We start from the raw sequence: 16,166 nt of genomic DNA, 5'->3' as shown, positions 1-16,166 counted from the left end.
CTCACTGTGGAACAATCGTCCAGTGGACACAGGTGCTCTGGCCTTGAATTTCGATCCTCCTGATCTCAGCCTCCCAGTAGCTAGGATTACAGGTGTGAGCCACCAGTGCGCAGCTCCCGGGAGTGCTGGAGATGAACACTCAGGGTCTCTGCACACACTAGGCAAGCCCTCCCACTGAGCTGCACCCTGGCCCCTTGGCTGCTTTAAACCCTCCTAGGAGCTAAGAGCACTCCCTCTCCTGCCCCCAAAGACACATGTGCAGCTCGTGACCAAGGCACAAAGGACACTGCAACCTAGAAGCCCTTGGATTCAACTTTTTTATTATTATTTTTTTGTTCTTTTTAAATGTCATGCAATAATTCACAGTCCCAAGCCCACAGTTTTCAAACAAGGTAGGAAAAAAGAAAAAAGAAAAAAAAAAAAAAAAGAAAAAAAAAAGAAAAAGAAGAAAAAAGCCAGGGAATTGGTGGTGGTGGTGGTCTTTTTTTTCTTTTCTTTTTTCTCTTCTTTTGTTATTTCAAGCAGGACCAAATGTCTGAAAAATGCTTTTTGTTTCTCAATCGTTAATTTTTTTTGTCCTTTTTAAAATCGTTTATGGTTATTTTTTTCTTTTAAACTGATCTGTGCAGGCAGTAGTAGAAGGGTGGCATGGTCCCCAGCAAGCACTCCTGTGTGTCTGAGAAAGAGGGTGAGTCTCTGGTGTGGGGCGCTGGGTGTCCACTTCTTCCGGCTGGGTCACCACTTGTAGACACCAGATTCCGTTCACCAGGGAAAGGAAAGATCCAATTGAGATGATAAAACTCATCAATACAAGCTCTTTTTGTCTTCCCGTTTTTCTTTTAAAAATGTTTTTTTTTTTTTTTCGTTTTCCCCGAAGTTCTTCAAAAAGGGCTGAGTTAATTCGAATCCCTTGGCTGTGGCGTTGTTCTGCCCTTGACCCCCGCGCAGGGCCCTGGGTTGCAAGTGGGGCGCTGGGGGGCGGGGAGGCGGCCCAGGGGACCCTGGTGGGCCCCTCCCCCGGTGCGGCCCGCGCCGGCCCCTGCGGAGTCTGGGGCCGCAGTGTGGTGGGCCCGCCCTGGGCAGGTGCTGGGCTCCCGGCGGGCTGTGCGGGGTGCGCGGGGGTTGGGGGGCGGGCGGGGGGCCCGGGCGGGGCGGCGCCCGGACTTAGCACCAGTCGTCCTCGCTCTCGCTGTAGGGGTCGTGCGGGCCTTTGCGGGCGCCGGGTCCCCGCGGCCTGGGCAGCGCGTGGGCCGGGTAGTAGCCGTTGGGGAGCCTGCGGCCGTGGCGGGCGGGCGAGGCGCAGGCCGGGCCCGCAGCAGCCCGGGGAGTCCTGGGCGAGCGGGCCGCGGGGGCCGCGTGTCGCGCGGGGGGCTCGTCGCCCGGGCCGTCGGGCTCGTCGTAGTCGGAGCCGCGGAAGTAGCCGCGGGCCCGGGGTGCGGGCGGCGGCCCCGCGTGGCGGCAGGCGCGGGGGGACTCGCTGCGGGCCGCGGGCCGCCGCTCCCCCGGCTCCGGCCACCGCCGCGGAGCCCCGTGCGTCCCCCGGCCCGGCCGCGACCCCGGGGGCGGCGGGGGCCCCGCGGCGGGCGGCCTGCGGACGACCGGGGAGTAGGACACGCGCGGCCGCGGGGTGCAGGGGGTCTGGGGGAGCTGGCGGCGTCCGCGCCGCGGGGTGCTGGTGCCGGACGTTGAGGGGGCGGGGCTTCCACTGACTGAACTACTGCCCTACACGAAAATTGAAACAAAGGAATCAAACCAAAACGCACGCACGCCGACCGGGAGGCGGGAGCACACACGGGGACGACGGGGCGGGCGGGCACGGGACGTGGGGGAGGGAGGAAAGCGACGGCCACCGGGAGCGGGGGGCGGGGGGACGACACCACGGGACATCGGGATGGAGGAGAACAGCGACAGTGCGGGCGAGGGAAGGGGGGAGGGAGGGGGAGGGGAGGAAGGGGGAGGGGAGGGAGAGGGAGGGGACCACAGGACATTGGGATGGAGCAGGAGAAAAGCGACGGCACAGGGGAGGGGAGGGGAGAGAGAAGGAGGGGGAGGGAGGGGGAGGGGAAGAAGGGGGAGGGGAGGGAGAGGGAGGGGACCACAGGACATTGGGATGGAGTAGGAGAAAAGCGACAGCGCAGGGGAGGGGAGGGGAGGGAGGAGAGGGAGGGGAAGAAGGGGGAGGGGAGGGAGAGGAAGGGGACCACAGGACATTGGGATGGAGTAGGAGAAAAGCGACAGCGCAGGGGAGGGGAGGGGAGGGAGGAGAGGGAGGGGAAGAAGGGGGAGGGGAGGGAGAGGAAGGGGACCACAGGACATTGGGATGGAACCAAAGGAGCAAAGTAAGAACCACCGGGAGGGAGAGGAGCAGGAAGAGAAGGAAAGGGGGAGGACGAGGGGGAAGAGGGGAACAAGGGGCACAGGGAGGAGGAGGAGGAAGAGGAGGGGGAGAGGGACACGGGGGAGAGGGAGGAGGGGGTGAGGAGGCCATAGAACATTTGAATGGAAAATAAAAAGGAGCAGCCACAGCCACAGGGAGGAGAGGGAGAAGGAGGAGGAGGGGAGGAGAGCGATGAGGAGGATCGGGAAGAGTTAGACAAGGAGGGAGGGAAGGGAGTCAAAAACCAACACAACAAAGTGAAAAGAGAAATGAGAGATGGAGTTTTGTAAGTCTCGGGGTTAAAATAGCAGAAGTTTCAAAAAATTACTCACAGCGTCCAGAGGACAGAAATCATAATGGAACAGAAAGGGAAGCCGGGTTAAAGGCAAGCGAGGGGCGGGCGGGAGCCGCAGGGCCGCGCTGGCCCTCAACTCGAGGGATCCGAGGCCGGGGAGAAGCAGCTGCGGAGCGGGGGTGGGGGGTGGGGGGGCGGGGCAGCTGGGTCGCCGAGGGTGCGGCCTCCACCCCCGCCCGGGCCCCCCTGGCGTGGGGAGGTTGGTGGTGGGCAGGATCGCAAGTCGCCGCCCGCCCGGATTGGGGACCCTGCCCACGCCACCCCGCGCAGCCCGAGGTCCCCGCGCGCCACACCCACCTGCCGGTGTGCCATCTGCTCCCGGCCCTCGCTGGGAGAGCGGGACCAGCGCTGGTCGCGGGCCCGGGCCCGGCCGTGGTCTGGCCGCTCCTGGGGGTAGCGCTCCTTGTCGGGGGGCGGGGGGTGGTGATGGTGGTGGTGATGGTGTGGCCTATGCTTCCGGTCCTTGGGCCTGCCCCGTTCCTGGTCCCGCTCTTTCGATGGTAGGTCTCCAGATTGGGTGGTCATGCTCAGGTCTGTCCCCAAGCCTGGACCGGAAAGACAGATGTCTGTACGGGAGGAGGAAGAGGCAGGGCGGGGTATGTACACCCGAGGCCACCGATGGGGTCTGGGGTTCCCTGTAGGGAGAGGCAGGACTTGGGGACAGAGCCTGGTAGCATGCATTTGGCTGGAAGGAGTCCAGGTCTCCATATGCAGCCCAGGCTGGCCTTGAACTTGAGAACTTGAACTCAGCCTCCTGATAGCTGTGATGACAGGTGTGCACCACCACATCCACCCCTCTGTGCAGCCTCCTGCCTGTGGGTCCCTCGGGCGCCCACCTGTGTCCACATCGGTGTAGCGGCCCAGGGAGCGCTCAGAGGCTCGGTGGCCTCGGTCCCTGCGGCGCTGGTGGTACCGCTGGTTCTCCTCAGGTGGAACCCGCTCCAGGGAGTAATCATCCAGGCGCCGGGCCTTGGGGCCCAGCACAGAGGCAGAACGCTTCATGGGGCTGGTGTCCGAGATGGTCTGGCAGGGAGAGGGAAAGCCAGCGTGGAGTCAGCAGCCAGCACTGTAGTCTCCCCGCTGCTTCCCACCCCATCCAGGCAGCCTGGCCAGTGCGCAGCCCTGAGTGATCTAACCCAGGGTGCGACCATCCAGGGACTGTGCCCAGGGGTACAGCGGGGCTCTGAATGCAGCCTGGCTTGCCTACTCGAAGGGTGGAGTCCTGGGGTCTCTTGTCCCCCACAGACGGGGCTCCTCCAGGTCCATGTTGGGTTCTCACTGGAAGGCCCTGGCTAATCCAAACACCCCCTGCCATGTCTCAAGGTCCCCAGTTGGGATCAGGCAGGTCAGCTGAGGGAGACACACACCCCACTTGTAGGACTGGGAGCCCTCAGCTGAGGCTATCGCCCCTGCCTGCCCTCCAGGGAGGGGGAGACACCAAATCCCAGCACCCGGATGGGCTCCCCCCAGCCAACCAGATAACCAGATTGGCCTCTCCTGTGGTGGCCCCAGACTCTGGCCGCAGCTGTCCTAGCACTGGTGGGCCCAGGCATCCATACTTGGCCCCCACACCCTCTGCCAGGGATGGCTTATGGTTCTCTGTGGCCAGTGGAAAAAAGGAGATGGGGGACACCCCTTCCCCCAACCAAAGGGACACAAGGCTTTGGGGCCAGGGGTCAGTGGTGGAGTTGGAACAGGTGCAGGGGGGACCAGGTGGGCAGCCTCTTGGAGAGATGGCGCCTCCTGGCTTGGGGGCTTGGAGGAGGAAGGAGGGGGGTGGGGGTGACCCCCCTGTACACAGAGGACACGACACACGAGGAGGGGGGCTCCATGGGGGAGAGGGTGTGGTCTGCAAAGAAAGGGTGGGGTTGAGGACGCAAGGTGACAGGAGCTGCTGGGGGGGGTGGGGAGGAAGAGGCGCGGTACATACATGGAGGGCACTCCCACGTGGCCGGCCCCTTCTCCTCTGTCCCAGCCCCAGAAGGTGCACACAGAAAAACAGAAAGAAGGAAATAAATATAAAAGGCGGGGACGGGCTGTGGGAGGTGGTGGGTGGTACATAGAGGAGGGGTAGAAAGAGAGAGGTTAGAGTTTCCAGTGGTGGGTGACGGGGTATCCCCGGGACCTAGTTGGCTGTCCCCCAGTGGGTACAGAGGAAACAGACAGGAGACACATGGACAGATGGCAGAGGCACGAGACTGACAGATGGGACGGAGAGGCCCCCGGCCCCTGGCCCCTGCCTCATGCGATGCACCCTGGCTTTCCTATGGGCGTCAGCAGTGCTGGTCCCAACCCTGTCCTGGGACCAGCAGGTCAATCCTGACAGAAAGGCCAGTTAGCCACATGCACCAGGGTGTCTCCCATCCCAAGATCGCAGCAGCCAGAGGCCAGGCCCTTAGGCCACCTTGGTGCAGCCAGGCATAGCACAGTGCGCCCCGTGCAGACGCCACGCACAGCACACGGGAAGCTGTCACAGCCAGACATGCCCAAACCCTGCCTAGGCCAGGCCCACCACGCCCCTCTCACAGCATTTTGGGTGGTAGGCTGCCTCCACCTCTTAAGCCAGGGGGCAGCCAGTCATGCTCTGGCTTCTGGCCCTCTATCCCCATGGGATGGGGCAGTGGGATTGTCCCTCCTGCCTCCCTTACAGGGCCCCAGCAGCTGGGTAAAGCAGCCACACACAAACACACATCAGGCACACACCAACCCCACTGCCTCCCACAGACACCAGACAGGAACTATGATCCCCAGACCCACCCCAGACTCTTCCCTCAGGTCCTAGGACATGCTGAGTTCTGACGTGCAGGCATATGTGCCCACCGACAGGCTTGCATGTGCAAGTGCCTATGCATGTGCGTGCGGGCTCTGGTGTACATGTGTGTTGTATGCGTGTGTGAACTGCATATGTAACACGGAGATCTTTCTTCTTTTTTAAATTGTCTGTGGTTTGAGACAGGGACTCACTATGCAGCCCAGGCTATCTTTGAACTTTCAATCTTCCTGCCTGGGATTACAGGTGTGCACCACCACGCCAGGCTGAGGTGGGGATTCTTGGCTGCAACTCTCACCTGGGCCTGACAGAGCTCCTTCCCAGCTTCTCCATCCCCCAGAGAGACCCTAAATAGGGCAGAGGGAAGCCACAAGGCAGCGACCACCATCCTCTACCCTAGGGGTAACCCCTTTTCCCTCTCTGGCCTCTGTTGGGGAGAGACTGGGAAGTCCAGTTCCTCCAGGTGTGAGTGTGTAGGCAGGAGGGGGCAGGGTATGCACGCAGCTGCAGGTGGTTCCACCCAGGCCTGCCCGGTGTGGGGGGCTCCCTGATTCCAGGGGTCCTGCCCTGCCCATGTGCGCGGGGGCACGGCCTGGCAGCGTGAAGAAAGCCCTCACCTGGTTCTCCGCCGGGAGGCGGGGCATGGAGGCGGCCCGGGCCTGGCCTTCCATGGGGAGGTAGTGCTCGCTGTCCGAGTAGCCATCGGTGCCCATCTCACGCATCTCCACGGACTGCGGGGCACAAGGCGGGGCTGGGTGAGCCCCCGGGCAGCTCGGGGTCCACGAGCTGCGGGGCTGGGGGTGGGGCGGGAGCCTCCGGGGAGGGGGCGAGGTGCGGGGTGACACGGGCACCTGCGAGTTGGGCTGGCTGCTTGGCATGTCGGTGGGGGGCCCTCGCTCTGGGCTCCACGTGCCTGTCTTCTGGAACATCTCCTGGGCCCGCTGGGTCACCCAGGACGGGCTCTCCCTCATGCCGCCTTCGTGAGCCATCCTGCGTGGGGGACAGAGGATGGCGGTGGGTCCTCAGGGGCAGCTGGAGCCTAGGGACTGGCACCCCGTCACCCGCCATCTCCTGGCCAGCTCAACACTCACAGGCCTCCTCCTGGGTCCAGCTGGGTGGACGGGAGGACATTTTGGCCGGGTCCCCCCTCCTGCGTCGGGGATGGGGGCTCCATGCGCTGGAACATGAGCGGCGTCCGGTTCTGGGGGCAGGCACAGGGGGACAGGGGCCAGATGGCGGGAGCGCTCCACCAGCTGTATTCCTAGCCCCCAGAAATCACTTCTGACACCCCCTGATCTGTCTACATCCTTCTTCCCAAATCCATTGAAAACTGGTCCACCGCACCCGGATCTGGCCCCTCCCCTCCCCCCGTGGACCACAGCAGACACTTGGCAGCAGGTTTCCTGCCTGCTGCCCTTGCTCCCCACAGCCTGCTCCCTCACACACAGACACCAGGGGGCGCCCACGAACGCCTGAGCCAGACCTGGTCCGGGGTTCCCACCTCACTTCGGGTAAAAGCCAGAGCCCTCCAAGTCCCCTCCAAGGCTCTGGCCTCCTCCCTCCGTCCAGCCTCCCTCTGCCCAGCCTCCCTCTGTCCCTCCTCCCTCTGCCCAGCCTCCCTCTGCCCAGCCTCACTCTGTCCCTCCTCCCTCTGCCCAGCCTCCCTCTGTCCCTCCTCCCTCTGCCCAGCCTCCCTCTGTCCCTCCTCCCTCTGCCCAGCCTCCCTCTGCCCAGCCTCACTCTGTCCCTCCTCCCTCTGCCCAGCCTCCCTCTGTCCAGCCTCCCTCTGTCCCTCCTCACTCTGTCCAGCCTCCCTCTGCTCAGCCTCCCTCTGTCCAGCCTCCCTCTGCCCAGCCTCCCTCTGCCCAGCCTCCCTCTGTCCCTCCTCACTCTGCCCAGCCTCCCTCTGCCCAGCCTCACTCTGCCCAGCCTCCCTCTGTCCCTCCTCACTCTGCCCAGCCTCACTCTGTCCAGCCTCACTCTGCCCAGCCTCTGTCCAGCCTCACTCTGTCCCTCCTCACTCTGCCCAGCCTCCCTCTGCCCAGCCTCACTCTGTCCCTCCTCACTCTGCCCAGCCTCCCTCTGCCCAGCCTCACTCTGTCCCTCCTCCCTCTGCCCAGCCTCACTCTGTCCAGCCTCACTCTGCCCAGCCTCACTCTGTCCAGCCTCACTCTGTCCCTCCTCACTCTGCCCAGCCTCCCTCTGCCCAGCCTCCCTCTGACCCTCCTCACTCTGCCCAGCCTCACTCTGCCCAGCCTCACTCTGTCCCTCCTCACTCTGCCCAGCCTCACTCTGTCCCTCCTCACTCTGTCCAGCCTCACTCTGTCCCTCCTCACTCTGTCCAGCCTCACTCTGCCCAGCCTCCCTCTGCCCAGCCTCACTCTGCCCAGCCTCACTCTGTCCAGCCTCACTCTGCCCAGCCTCACTCTGCCCAGCCTCACTGTCCAGCCTCCGGCCTTTGCACCGGCTGTTTCCCTCTGCCTGGCTCCCTCCTTCCCTTCAACTCTACTCCCGCATCCCAGCCTGGGTGTCCCCAAGCTCTGGACAAGGAGGTACCTGCTCCTCGCGCATGGCTTGCAGCTTCTTGGCCTTACTCTGCCTGTAGTACTCCATGATCATCATGGCCGCATAAATCTTCCCCACCGTCAGGTCCGTGGCTGCGGGGCACAGGGCCAGGTCACCGTGCGTCCCCGGCCCACCCACCCTGGTGCTTTCCCCCTGCGTGAGTCCTGGTGGCTCGTGGCCCAGGCTGCACTCTTACACTTGTGAGGAGTGACCAGCAGGTCCAAGGTCTTCTGGGACAGGTTAGGCCAAATGGCCATCATCTCCTTCCGGAGCTCTGCATCCATCTGTTGCTTGTCAGCTCCGCCTGCAAACGTGCAGACAGACAGATCTGACTGCCTGCCTCCAGAAAGCCACACTCCATTGTTCTGGTCCCCACCGGGTGTCCGGTGCCTGGTGCCTGGCCCAGAGGCAGCTCTGGACAGTACAGGTGGAGTGATCATGTGTGCTCCAGTTCTCAGAAGGGCTACGGTCCCTGGCTCCCACTCACCAACCATGTGGCTTAGGTTACTCTGCATTTCTCTGCCTCAGTTTCCTCACCCGTGAAATGGGATGATAGCAATAGCACCTGCGCCACCTGGTTGTTTGGCCATCAAAGTAGTTAATGTGCACGCAGCCTTCGGGAGGTATCGACCGTCCTGTGGTGTGAATGTGGTGTATTCCCTCCCCTCCCCAAAACTCACACTGGAGTCCCTCCCCAGAATGTGTTAAGAGGGTGGACGCCTGTCTACCAAGCACAAGGTCCTGGGTTCAATCCCCAGCATGGCAAACAAACAAGAAGATAAAGTAGAAAGTTCATATGACTATGGGGCTTATAGTTGGGGGCCTTGGGAGGATGATTACGATGAAATTAGGTCACCACAGTCATGTGCGGTGGAGCACATGTGTAATTCCAGAGTGCGGGAGGCTGAGGCGGGAGGATTGCGAGATTGAGAACAGGTTAGATTACATAGGAAGACCCTGTCTCAAATAAATAAAAATTAGGCCATAGGGGTGGAGATGCCATGATTGCTTCCTGGTGCCTTTATAAGAAAGAAGAGAGACCAGTTAGATGTGGCTGTCCACACCTTAATCTCAGCTACTCAGGAGGCTGAGGCAGGAAGATCTTGAGTTTGAAGCCAGCCCAGACTGCATAGTGAGACCCTGTCTTAAAAACAAAATAAAGTTGGGCACCCATGGCTCATGCCTGTAATCCTAGCTACGCAGGAGGCAGAGCTCAGGAGGATTGTGGTTTGAGGCCAGCCTGGGCAAATAATTCATGAGACTCTATTTCAAAAATACGCAACACAAAACAGGTTGGCAGAGTGACTCAAAATATTAAGTCATTTTTTACTTACAAATAGATAAAGAAGAAGTCAAAGTATCCCTATTTGCAGACGACATGATCCTATGCCTCCAGACCTAAAAAACTCTACCCCAAAACTCCTAGACACCATAAACAGCTTCAGTAATGTAGCAGGATACAAAAACTTAAAAAAATCAGTAGCCTTTCTGTACACCACCAACGAACAAATTGAGAAAGAATATATGAAAACAATTCCATTCACAGTAGCCTCAAAGAAATAAAATGCATAGGAATAAACCTAACAAAGGATGTGAATGACCTCTACAAGGAGTGCTAGAAACCCCTGAAGAAGGAGATCAAGGAAGACTACAGAAGATGGAAAGATCTCCTGTGTTCATGGATTAGTAGAATCAACATAGTAAAAATGGCTATACGAACAAAAGCAATCTACATGTTTAATGCAATTCCCACCAAAATCCCACTGACTTTCATCACAGAGACTGAAAAATCTACTCTAAAGTTCATTTGGAAACACAAGAGACCTCGAATAGCCAAGGCAATTCTCAGCAAAAAAAGAACAGTGCTGGAGGTATCACAATACCCGATGTCAAACTATATTACAAAGCAATAGCAATAAAAGCAGCATGGTACTGGCACAAAAACAGACATGAAGACCAGTGGAACAGAATAGAGGACCCGGATATGAATCCACACAACTGTGCCCACCTTATATTTGACAAGGGTGCCAAAAATATACAACAGAGAAAAGACAGCCTCTTCAACAAATGCTGCTGGTAAAGTGGTTATCCGTCTGCAAGAAACTGAAACTAGATCCATGTCTATCACCCTGTACTAGTATCAACTCAAAATGGATCAAGGACCTTAATATCAGACCCCAAACTCTGAAGTTAGTACAGGAAAGAGCAGGGAATACCCTGGAAGCAATAGGTATAGGCAAGGACTTCCTCAATAGAACCCCAGCAGCTCAGCAATGGAGCAATGAATGGACAGATAGGACTTCATGAAATTAAAAACTTCTGCACAACAAATGAAATGGTCTCTAAACTGAAGACACCATCCACAGAGTAGGAGAAAATATTTGCTAGCTATACATCAGACAAAGGACTGATAACCAGAATATACGGGGAACTTAAAAACCTAAACTCTTCCCAAATCAATGACACAATAAAGAAGTGGGCAACTGAACTAAACAGAACTTTCTCAAAAGAAGAAATTCAAATGGCCAAAAAACACATGAAAAAATGCTCACCATCTCTAGCCAAAAGGAAATTCAGATGAAAACCATAAGATTTCACCTCACCCCTGTTAGAATAGTCATCATCAAAAACACCACCAACAACAAATGTTGTTTTCCCCACAAATGAGGATGTGGGGAAAAAGGAACCCTCATACACTGCTGGTGGGAATGCAAACTGGTGCAACCACTTTGGAAAACAATTTGGAGGCTTCTTAAAAATCTAAACATAGATCTGCCTTATGATTCAGTGTTGGCAATAATGGCACCGATGGGTTTTGGTTCTTACTGCACCTTTAAGCTTCTGTTTCCCAGGGTCACAGTCCTGCCTCAAGTCTAGCTTGAATCCTCCTTCTGCCCCAACCTCCAATCAGCATGAACCATAAGATCCTAACCAATCAGATCATGCTGAGTCTCACTGAGTGGTATTTAAGCCCCTGCTTCCCCGCCTCGGCTCTCTCCCTCTCCCACCTGGCAATAAAGAATCTCTTGGCCAGATCACTCCTCTCCACTTGGTCACTTTTGGGGCCTACATTTCCAACATTCAGCAATCCCACTCTTGGGGATATACCCAAAGGAATGTGACACAGGTTACTCCAGAGGCACCTGCACACCCATATTTATTGCAGTGCTATTCACAATAGCCAAGTTATGGAAACAGCCAAGATGCCCCACTACCGACGAATGGATCAAGAAAATGTGGTGTCTATACACAGTGGAATTTTATGCAGCCATGAAGAAGAACGCAATGTTATCATTCGCAAGTAAATGGATGGAACTGGAGAACATCATTTTAAACAGTCAGCCAGGCAAGAAGACCAAAAATCACATGTTCTCCCTCATATGCAGACTTTAGATCTAAAACAAATGCAGTAATATTATTGGACATGGGTCACACACTAAGGGGAGAATGCGCATAGGAGGAATAGGGAAAGGGAAGGAAACCTAAAACTTGAATGTACTTGATGTGCCCACTGTAGAAGAGCTAATATAGTAATCTTAAACTGGCTGAGGCCACTATGGGAAGGTGACCAGAAGGTAGTGAAGAGGTCAGGTAGAGATGAATCAATTCAGACTGTAATACACGTGTGCACGGAAGCAATGCTAGGAATCTCTCTGTATAGCTATCCTTATCTCAACTAGCAAAAACGCTTTGTCTTTCTTGTGAACTCTTATGTTTTCTCTTCAACAAAATTGGAGAAGAGGTTCTCCAATTTTGTTGGGAGACCGGTACAGCTTCTGCCTGGAAGTGGGGAGTGGGGGAGGAGGGAGGAGTTGCCCCAAACAATGCATACACATGTAAATAAATGTAAAAATGATAAAAGAAAGAAAAAAAGTGGTAAGCACCTGCCTAGCAAGTATGAGACCCAAGTTCAAACCCTATTACTGACAAATAATAAACAAATATCTTTGATTGGGAGACTCATGGCTCGAGGCCAGCCCAGGCAAAAAGTTTGAGAGACTCCATCTCAACCAACAGCTGCTATGGTGGTATACGTATGTCACCCCAAGCTATGTCAGAAACTGAGATTGGGAGGATTGGGGTTCCAAGACAGCCTGGGAGAAAAAAGTTCGTGATACCCATCTTAACAGAAAAAAGCTGGGCATGGTGGCACATGTCTGTCATCGCAGTGATGGAGGGAAGTGTGAACAGGAGGGTTGTGGTCCAGGCCGGCCTGGGCAGAAAGTGCAGAGTGCACAAGTGAGACCCTGGGCTTACTTCCCAATGCTGAAAGACCAGTGCCCCATCAGGTCTCTCCCGGCCAGGAGGCCATCACCAGATGTCGCCCCTTGACCTTGGAGCTCCACAACCATGACCCCAGATATGCCTGCTTTCTTTAAAGAGATTAACACAGTGTCCCGTGAGGGGACAAGGCTGGGCACCCCGTAGCATCTGACATTGAGAACATTTCTCCCTCTTCCCCAGTCTCCCTGGCCGTTGTTGTGATCCTGGGCTGACGACCCCAGCCCTGGTGGTCATGAGGACTTTCTGCTTGGCCCTCTTACCAAGCAGATGGGGAGTGGAGGGCATGGGATAAATGCCCACTAATGGGCAGTCAGCAGTGACCCCACTTTGGGGTCAGGTCATTTTATCATCAATGGGGCACTTTTCCAAGTTTCTCCCTGTCACCCAGCTGGTGAAATCTGGAACAGTGGCTGTGTCCTCAGGTCCATCCCTAAGTGATTCTGGTGAGCAGAGCCCCAACCCATGAATGGGAAACAGACAGTGCAGAGGAATGAACCTTTTGGGCACTGGAGACTGTGAGGCTGTTTGTTGCAGGAGCAGTCCATCCTGACTGATAAACCGGACTGGCCCTCACTTTCCCCTCCTTCTAAAAGCCTCCTGGGAAACAGATGGAAACAGTGATTCTGTTGACCACCTACTGTGGCTAAAGGAGGGGTCCAGGGTCTGACTGGTGCCTTTTTATAAGCAGGGAAAGAAGAGAACGTGACATATCTGTTAAAAGCCACCATTTGGAGGACAGATGCAGAGAGATTGGTAATTGGGCACAAAATTACAGTTAGAAAGGAAAAAGCATTCTATCACAGTAGAGTGACTGTGTTTTACAATCATGTATTGTGTATTTCAAATAGGTACAAGAATTGAGATTTTTTTGTTTTTGGTGGGACTTGGGTTTGAACTCAGGGCTTCCCACTTGCAAAGCAGTTGCTCTACTGCTTCAGCCACACCTCCAGTCCATTTTGCTCTGGTTATTTTGGAGATGGGTCTTGTGAACTCTTTGCCCAGGCTGACCTCGAACCTTCATCCTTACGATCTCAGCCTCCCAAGTAGCTGGGATTACAGGCTTGACGCACCAGCTCCTGGCTCACTAGAAGTTATTTTGATGATCCCAACCCAAAGAAATAATAAATGTTGTAGAGAATCCTACACTAATTATTCTGATCTGACCAAAATCACACTGTCTCATACATATGTGCAACTATTATGTAAATTAAAAATAAAAATCGGGCTGAGGGTGCAGCTCACAGGTAGAATGCCTGCCTGGCATGGCGGGCCCATGGTGAGTCCCCAGCAGCACATACACACGCGCGTACACATGCACACAAAAAAGTGAATAAAAAAGGTCACGTCTTCTTATAAGTTGTGTTTCTCATTTCTTGGGAAAAGGGGGACTATCCCTGTGATGGACTGACTTGTGTCCCGGTCTCCTGCCACAGTGACTGTGTTTGGAGACAGGGCCTTGAAGGAGGCTCATGGGCCCAGAGTCAATACAGCTGTTGTGCTTAGAAGAAGAAAGAGTATGGGGCTGAGTGTGGTGGTACATGCCTATAATCCTGGCTCACAGGAGGCTGAGGCAGAAGGATTGGGAGTTCCAATCCTTCACTATGTAGCCTGGGCTACATAGTGAGACCCTGTCTCAAAAAAGCAAAACAAAATGAAAAACCCAAAGAACCTGTGAACTCCATTTGCAAGCCAAGAAATCAGGCCTCCAGCGCAAACCCTGCAGGCATTTGACCTTGGACCTTTGGCACCAGAACAGGAAGAAAACAACTAGTTATTGTTGAAGCCGCTCAGCCTGTGCACTTAGCTATGGTCCAAGCAGAGGAACACATGGTGTTAGCAGTCCTCCCATTTAAGATTCCCACATGGCTGGGATGACAGGCATGTATCATGATGCTCAGCAGTTGGTTCGGATGGGGTTTCATGAACTATTTGCCCAGGCTGGCTCTAAACTGTGATCCTCCTGATCTCTGCTTCCTAAGTAGCTGGGAGTACAGGCGTGAGCCACTGGCACCTGGCTACTTTGGGATTTTTCTAAGACAAGGCAAAAGGCTTTTCCATTTTGGGAAGCTGCTCCAACCAATCCCTCACTGCTGTCCACCACCATTAGTGACAGTGCTGATAAAGCCGTGCATGGCTCTCAGCGGAAAGCCAGTGCAGGCTTGATAATCCTGATATGCTAAGTGGGTTTGAAATTGTTCAGGCAGGTGGTGGGCTCCATGCTCTTGGTCTGGGGTGGCAAGCCGGAGGGAAGGGGAAGAGGAGGGGAACAGCCTGAGTCCCTCCAAAGGAAGCTTCAGGAGGAAGCAGCCACAGCAAAAAGAAACCCAATACAGAAGGTCTTTCCTCATTCTTCTAGACCAGACACAGAGGAATGGAGTAGAGGGACAGACAGATAATGAAGGGGGTCTGCCTCCTCTGGGTGTCAGATTTCCAGCTAGGATGGCAATGCCGTTTTTTGAGAATCTGAAGATTGGGAGGATCATGGTTCAAGGTCAGATGGGGCAAATAGTTCCTGAGACCCCGCCTCCAAAATAACCAGGGCAAAATGGACTGGAGATGTGGCTCAAGTGGTAGAGCAGCTGCTTTGCAAGGGTGAAGTTCCAAGTTCAAACCCCAGTTCCACCAAAAAAACCAAACAAAAAGAACGACTGAGGTCGACCCATTCCCCTGGTGAGCCCCCGGCCTGCTGCAAAGGAAGCCCAGCCTATTTATAAAGTGAACTAGGGGAGCGAGAACTCAGCAGGCCTGTGTTGCCCAAACCCTGCACAACCCAAGGACAGGACAGCCCTTGACCTGCTCCTTGGAGATGACCCCCATGTTCCTGGAATGTTCTGCTTCATAAGGGGATCTGCTGATCTGGGGCCTTGGGCCATAAAATCATATATACCATATCCCATGGTGGGACTGGGGTTTGAACTCAGGGCTTTGCACTTGCAAAGCAGGTGCTCTACTGCTTGAGCCACGCCTCCAGTTCCTTTTGCTCTGGTTATTTTGGAGATGGGGTTTCAAAAACTATTTGCTTGGGCTGGCCTCAAACCACAATCCTTCTATCTCAGCCTCCTAACTAGCTGATAATACAGCAGTGAGCCACATTCCTGGCTAGAGTTTATTCTAAACGTGATGTTTGGAGGCTGTGGGCCATGTCAGATCACTTTGACCTCTACAGGGGTTAGAGATAGAGAAAGCAAGGTCAGCCAGATCTTGTTATGTAAATCACCCCCAATAACAAGCATGGCCCACCATGCTTATCCTACAATCCTAGCTACTTGGGAGGTGGAGAGCTGAAGGATCAAGGTTCAATGCCAGCCTGACCAAAAAGTTTGCAAGACCTCATCTCAATCGATAAAAAACCAGGCATGGTGGGGCACACCTGTCATCTCAGCTACCCAAGGAAGCACAAATAGGAGGATCCCAGTTCGGGCTGGCCTAGGCATAAGCAAGCATGAGATCCTATTTCAAAAATAGCCAATGTAAAAATGGCTCAAAAGGCTGAGCGCCCCCTAGCGTGGGGGAGGCCCCGAGGTCAAACCCAGTATTGTTGAACAAAACGAGTGACCCTCGAAGCCCAAGGCTTGGGGGAGCTTGTCTGGTTGGCAGTCCGCCAGGTGTAAACATGTCACTGCTGGGAGAACTGGGCGCTAGCCACGCCACTGCCCTGGAAGGACCAACTGGAGGCTCGCTCCTGTGTCTGCCCTCCGTGACCCACCAGCTATGCTCCTGTGCAGATATGTTTTTCCCAGTGGTGCTGGGAATGGAAGCCAAGGCCTGTGCATGCTCGGTGAGCACTCTACCCAAGAGGCACGCTGTTTTCTACC

At 55.5% G+C, this 16,166-nt stretch overlaps 1 protein-coding gene across 2 annotated transcripts in view; it reads right to left on the bottom strand.

Annotated features, from left to right (window-relative positions):
* Positions 1-303: 303 nt before the first annotated feature.
* Positions 304-16,166, bottom strand: part of Cacna1a (calcium voltage-gated channel subunit alpha1 A) — a 189,767-nt gene continuing 173,904 nt past the window's right edge. The window contains exons 39-48 of one of the 2 annotated variants that reach the window (XM_074053975.1): positions 8,264-8,371; positions 8,059-8,159; positions 6,594-6,703; positions 6,354-6,492; positions 6,120-6,233; positions 4,663-4,698; positions 3,569-3,755; positions 3,030-3,277; positions 1,556-1,722; positions 304-1,477 (exon numbers count right to left, since the gene is read on the bottom strand). In XM_074053975.1, coding sequence (XP_073910076.1) covers positions 1,165-1,477; positions 1,556-1,722; positions 3,030-3,277; positions 3,569-3,755; positions 4,663-4,698; positions 6,120-6,233; positions 6,354-6,492; positions 6,594-6,703; positions 8,059-8,159; positions 8,264-8,371 — 1,523 coding nt within the window. In that variant the 3' untranslated portion in view covers positions 304-1,164. Of the gene's footprint in view, positions 1,478-1,555; positions 1,723-3,029; positions 3,299-3,568; positions 3,756-4,662; positions 4,699-6,119; positions 6,234-6,353; positions 6,493-6,593; positions 6,704-8,058; positions 8,160-8,263; positions 8,372-16,166 lie in introns of those variants that run through there. The other variant, XM_074053974.1, reaches the window with a different exon arrangement.

The sequence above is a fragment of the Castor canadensis genome, chromosome 14, assembly GCF_047511655.1.
Source record: "Castor canadensis chromosome 14, mCasCan1.hap1v2, whole genome shotgun sequence".
In the NCBI taxonomy this organism is placed as follows: domain Eukaryota; kingdom Metazoa; phylum Chordata; class Mammalia; order Rodentia; family Castoridae; genus Castor; species Castor canadensis.
Note: the sequence above shows the minus strand (reverse complement) of the source record. Positions and strands in the feature narration are given on the sequence as shown.